The 5,913-nt window shown below is 45.0% G+C and overlaps 1 protein-coding gene across 1 annotated transcript in view; it reads right to left on the reverse strand.

Moving 5' to 3' along the window:
* The window catches only part of LOC308174403 (ephrin type-B receptor 4a-like), a gene marked incomplete at its 5' end in the record, with an annotated part of 18,523 nt that extends 14,805 nt beyond the window's left edge, over positions 1-3,718 (reverse strand). Inside the window, 1 exon segment of the mRNA XM_080549482.1 lies at positions 3,649-3,718. Within this exon segment, the coding sequence (XP_080405608.1) occupies positions 3,649-3,718 (70 nt within the window).
* Between the last annotated feature and the right edge of the window lie 2,195 nt (positions 3,719-5,913).

Raw genomic sequence — 5,913 nt, forward strand, 5'->3', positions numbered from 1 at the left:
CCATACCGGGTTTTATAGAATCATATAGACATAAATACTTCAACGTAACACACAAACACAAACGCGCATGCACACACACGTGCACACACGGCACGCACACACACACACACACACACACACACACACACACACACACACACACTCAGTGAGTAATCCTCAGTGGGAGGTGGACAGCTTGCGGTGGAGGGACAGGCTGAATAGGAGGCAGACCCCAGATAAATAAACCATCTAAAGATCGGCACACAGCGGAGATACGACAGAATCCTCTCCTGCATGGGGCTCCTCTTTCATTCTGACACATCCCTCTCTTTCTCTCTCACTCCCTCTCTCTGTATCTCTTTCACTAAACCAGACATATTGAGGAGTAGAACGGAAGCCTTTCCTCCCTTTGCACTTAAAGGCTTGGAACAGTGGGGTTGGAACAGAGGGGTTGGAGCAGAGGGGTTGGGTAAAAGAAAAAGCATTTGGAAATGGGATCCCTTTCTTATTCCAAGAGCTAAAAAAGAGAGCTTGTAGAGCGCACATGCCTGTTCTGTGTTCTGTGTCTGCTCTGGGACTGTGGTTAATTAACTTTAATTTAATTGTATATGTATATATACATGTATGTATGTAAATAGGACAGGTACTCTGTACTCTCTCAACCAGCTGCAGGTGCTACTCTCTCTCACACACACACACACACACACACACACACGCTTATACACACCACACACACACACACACACACACACACACACACACACACACACACACACACACACACACACATTACACACACATATACACACCACACACACACACACACACACACACATGCTTATACACACCACACACACCACACACACACACCTAATTCTCTGCTTGAAATCACTTTTCCATCACAAAACAAATGGCCCCTCTTTAAGTGTCCTTCCCTCCCTCTGGTATCTGATAGGCTACGGCCTCCTTCTCTCTCTCTACTGCTTGTCCCCCTCTCACAGTGAGGAGAGTGTGTGTGTCCCTCTCACAGTGAGTATGTGTGAGTGGAGATGAAGGACAGGCGGGGGTGGGCTGCCCTGCGTGTCTCTGGTGGAGGTGAAGGAGGCCTGGGGGGGGCTTTTGCCCTCATCCAAACCCTCTCCACCTGTTACCCTGCACTTCCATATCATCCTTATTTGAGGCCAAGACTCTAACCAGAATAGCCATGGTCCTAATAACCATCTCCCCCCCCCCACCCCACTCAGAAGCCCATCTGCCTACGCAGAGGCAACTTCATCAGGCCTGAGAGAGAGGGAGGGAGGGAGGGGGGGAGAGAGGGAGAGGGAGAGAGTGTTGCTGTGGAGAGCAGAGGCCGATTGCCTGTAGATTACAGCTGCGCCACTCGGATGCCTGTTTAACTCTTCAAGAGGCTAATCGTGGGATTAAGCCACAGAGGAAGATGGGTTAGGAGCGGGGGGGCGTCAGAGAGAGAGGGGGGGAGGAGGTTGCTTTAAATGCAAATCCCTTTCTTATAAAAATCGGTTCCGTTTAATAGGATTTCTGGGAAGAGATCCGCATTTCCGCGGCAGGGGAGACAGTCGACCAGAGGAGACACGGCACTGCTGTACTCACACAGCAAGGAGGGGGGACGGGGACAAGGACAGGGGGGGGGGGGCGGACAGACCAAATGAAAGACTATGTGCACGGGGAGCCCCGAGGCCTCTTGTATTCTGGGTAGAAACATCCTTTCAGCTTTTGGGTGGAGTTGATGGTGTTGGGTGAAGCACGATGTCACTCATCACGGCTGACGATCACAGAGAAGGAATGGAGAGAAGGAATGGAGAGGAGAAGAGGAATGAAGAGGGGAGGGAAAAGAGGAGGTGGAGGAAATGAGAAAGCAGCAGAGAGAGGGGGGGAGCCCCCCCCTTTAGAGGATCTTCTGGGGTTGGTTAATCTGGGGGGGGCTGGTGTGTGAGAGGCTCACTGGCTCGCTCAGGTGGAAGTCTGTTTTCTCTTCCAGCCCATGCCGTCAAAGACCACTAAACATCTGTTATATGATATGCAAGGATCAGGCTTTGTTTAATCATTCTCTCTCTCTCTCTCTCTCTCTCTCTCTCTCTCTCTCTCTCTCTCTCTCTCTCTCTCTCTCTCTCTCTCTCTCTCTCTCTCTCTCTCTCTCTCTCTCTCTCTCTCTCTCTCTCTCTCTCTCTCTCTCTCTCTCTCTCTCTCTCTCTCTCTCTCTCTCTCTCTCTCTCTCTCTCTCTCTTCTCTCTCTCTCTCTCTCTCTCTCTCTCTCTCTCTCTCTCTCTCACACACACACACACACACACACACTAATCTCAATGGGTTTGGCTCTTTTGAGTTTTTTTACCCTGTGGACAGAATCCAATCTACCCCCCGGGGGCATTAAGCTTAACTTGGCCAAATTAATGATTAGCAGCGTTGCCCTTTTAATACCTTTATGAGGGTGGACGTGGAGGAAACATTTCATAAAATAACCAAGTGCTATGCAAACACATTAATAAAGTAAATACCAAAAAAGAAAAAGTTCAAAGTTAATGGAATGGAATGGAATAATATTTGGCAGACTGATTGCCAGAACAAAGGGTAGTATCTGTGTTGTTCCTTCTGGTGTCAGTAGAGAATGACTAGGACTGTTGACTATAATGCCTAACGGAGACTGTTGACTATAATGCATAACGGAGACTGTTGACTATATTGCATAATGGAGGAGAATGATTAGTAATAATAGGACAACAGAACAGACGGAAACAGGCTTCACTTCCAATAATAAAGAAAACATGGTCACAAAATGATATGGTACCAAGTCACAGTAATGCAGTGATGCGGAGTACCAGACTAATGCTTTCATGTCCCCTGTAATGTCATAGTCGTGTCCCCTGTAATGCCATAGTCATGTCTCCTGTAATGTCATAGTCATGTCCCCTGTAATGTCATAGTCATGTCCCCTGTAATGTCATAGTCATGTCCCCTGTAATGCCATAATCATGTAATGTCATCCTGTAATGTCATAGTCATGCTAGGAGGTTCTGGACGCCTGTCAAACACCATGTTAATTGTTAGTAGATAGAGGCACCAGGTGGCTGTTCCAGCGTGTCATGTGGAACTGATCTGAGCCATGCGGCTCATGATTGATTATTGGGTTACTGGAACACTGGAACACTCAGGGTGGTAGTAGTCTGCCAGGTCACCTCTCCAAAACACCCATAACACACGCACGCACACACACACACACACGCACGCACACACACACACACACACACACACACACACACACATATAAACACACACACACACACACACACACACCTCTAGAATGTACAGTAATCGCTGGGTTAACTATAGGAAGATAAAGGAACATAATGTGCAGAGACAGACTGTACCTACCTTCCTCTAAGTGTACCAGTGTATCACTCATGTACTTAGAGGATGACTAACTATCATGGTTGATGTGTAGCCTAGTCGGCCACTGGTAGTTGGTAAGAAGTTACATTTAATCTCAGAACTCAACCTCAACATGACGCGTTTACAAGGTGACCTCCATGTGGCACTTTGTACATGTAAAATGACACATATTCTAAATAAGAACATAGACTGGTCATTGGCTTTAATGACACATTAGTTCAATTAATGAGGCCTAGAATAGATCCTGGGAGGAGATGAACTTACCTTCCTCCGCAGCCGACAGGAGAACACACTCCACCAGGACGAGCCACAGTAGACGGGCTGTGATCTCCATAATGTCATACAGGAGAATATCCGTCAAACAAAACGAACTCCTTTAGGTTGAGTCAGTTTTATAAAGTGTGAGTGTGTGAGAGTGTCTCCTGGCCCGGTCAGCTGGGCCGTGTCCCTGGCCACATCTGACGCGTCTGAACACCGCTCCTCTCACTAGGAGGGACCCGGGCTGGCCCTGTAGTGGAAAAGCACCAATATGGGGACACACGCACCTGGAGCGATGGTTGCTGATTGATTGTTATGTAAATACCTCCTTGAAAAAAGTCAATAAAAAGAAAAACACTATTTATCAAATATATATATTTATCTAGGAATTACCAATAACATGTAAGTTTGATAACATAGGCTACCAAAAAAAACGTTGTACCTAGTTGATCTATGACCAGGCTAGATCACTGATGTGAAATGATCGCAAAGTCCGTCTTTGATTTCGGCGGATCGTAATGTCCCGTAATGTCCGTGACTCCGTGTCGCCTGTCACTTCCCAGAGGAGAGGGTGCGTGTGAAACTTGTCGTGTCTCCGGGCTGTGATCAGTGTTCAGTGTTCAGCCCTTTGTCCGGTCCTCCGGTGACTTCTCCCAAAATGTTGTTTTCAGTTCGATAATCAAACTCCGCAAAATAAGACAATTCCAACACACCCTATTGTCCATATGGAAATAAACACGTTTGATGTGTTTGTGTTGAGCTGTGTTGGTAGAAGTATTTTTTCCCCCATACGAACCAGAAGTTTTTTTTTCTTAAATATATTTTTTTCGGAGAAAAAAAAAATCACGAAAATCTCGAAATCACGATTGGTGGTCGGGAGCAAAATCTGTCTCTGTCTGTCTGTCTGTGTTCAGGCTGCTCCCCACGATACACACCGATCCGTAATTAACAATCACTGACATTACACTAGCATGTACCGTCAAATCGCGTTAAAAGAATTGCCTTTAGTAGAAGAAATTAAAAGTTACGCACATCCACTAGTCACCGGAGATCCCCGCACACACTGCTGTGTGACCGAACGCTGCTGGACTCCGCTGCCCGCAGGCCCCGCCTCCTCTCACAGCCTCGGCCCGCCATTGGTCCTCCCGAGCCGTCAGTCAAAAAGACGAATATGAAAATAATCTACATTATCCCGACACCATTTTTGGGATGTTTTTTCGAGATTTGAATTGACGGCCTATTTCATTCAGAGACGAAACCCAAACACCACCTGTATGAATGCTTCTATCTAAAAAAAAACATCTAAGACATAATTCATGTTTAATTTATGATAGGTTTACATAAAAAACAAACAAAAACAGGTTATTAAAAGTCACAATATTGCTATATTCACACTGTCGATCTCTTTATAATATATAATATGACAACCCTCGGGTACATAAGGTTCAGAGATAGGAAATGTTAGGATATGTATAGCATAGCATAGAGTACAGCACAGTGTTTTATTTGTATAGTATAGTATAGTGGATAGTGTATATAGCCTTTATTTATGTAAACCAGCTCTTTTTCCCTTCTTGTTTTTTGTATTTTTCTCCTAGCACCAGGGGAGCCCCCCCTCCCAAATTTCGTTGTATGGTACCTGTACTATATTAATGACAATAAAGACCTTTCATTCATTCATTCATTCATTTAGTTTCATTCCAACTGGTAGCCTATATGGACATTGGGCCTGGGGCTATTACCTCTACATGAAACCTACCTGTCTGGAGAGATGTTTCATGTTATTCCGATGCAAATGCGCCAACATCTCCCAGCTGAGAGGCAGGAAGCCTGATGTTGATTGGCCTGTTATTTCCTCTGGGATGTTTTTCATGTAAATTACCAGCATGACCAAAGAAGGAAAACAATTACTAAGTGAAATACTATCCTTCGAGGTTGAAGAGGAGAAAGCTGTACTTTTATTTACTTTATAATGATACAGTGTCAACATGTGGGTATATTCCTTGTTTTATAATATATTACCCCTACATTTAAGTTGTGCTATACCCACAAATTACTTGTGCTATTATGATTTATATTCATTTCCTCAGGGTGTGTGAATTGTAGGCTAATGGGCATCCTTCCTTCACATCACACAGAAGGCCTATTAGCATACACTCCTGCAGCACACACTGTTGTTCATATGTTGTTGATTATGTTCACATTCACACGTCAGATATCACTAAAAACTCTTACTCCTTCACAAACTCAAACCTTTAGTTTACTATATGT

This window comes from Nansenia antarctica (assembly GCF_963989245.1).
Source record: "Nansenia antarctica genome assembly, chromosome: 20".
Classification (NCBI taxonomy): Eukaryota; Metazoa; Chordata; class Actinopteri; order Argentiniformes; family Microstomatidae; genus Nansenia; species Nansenia antarctica.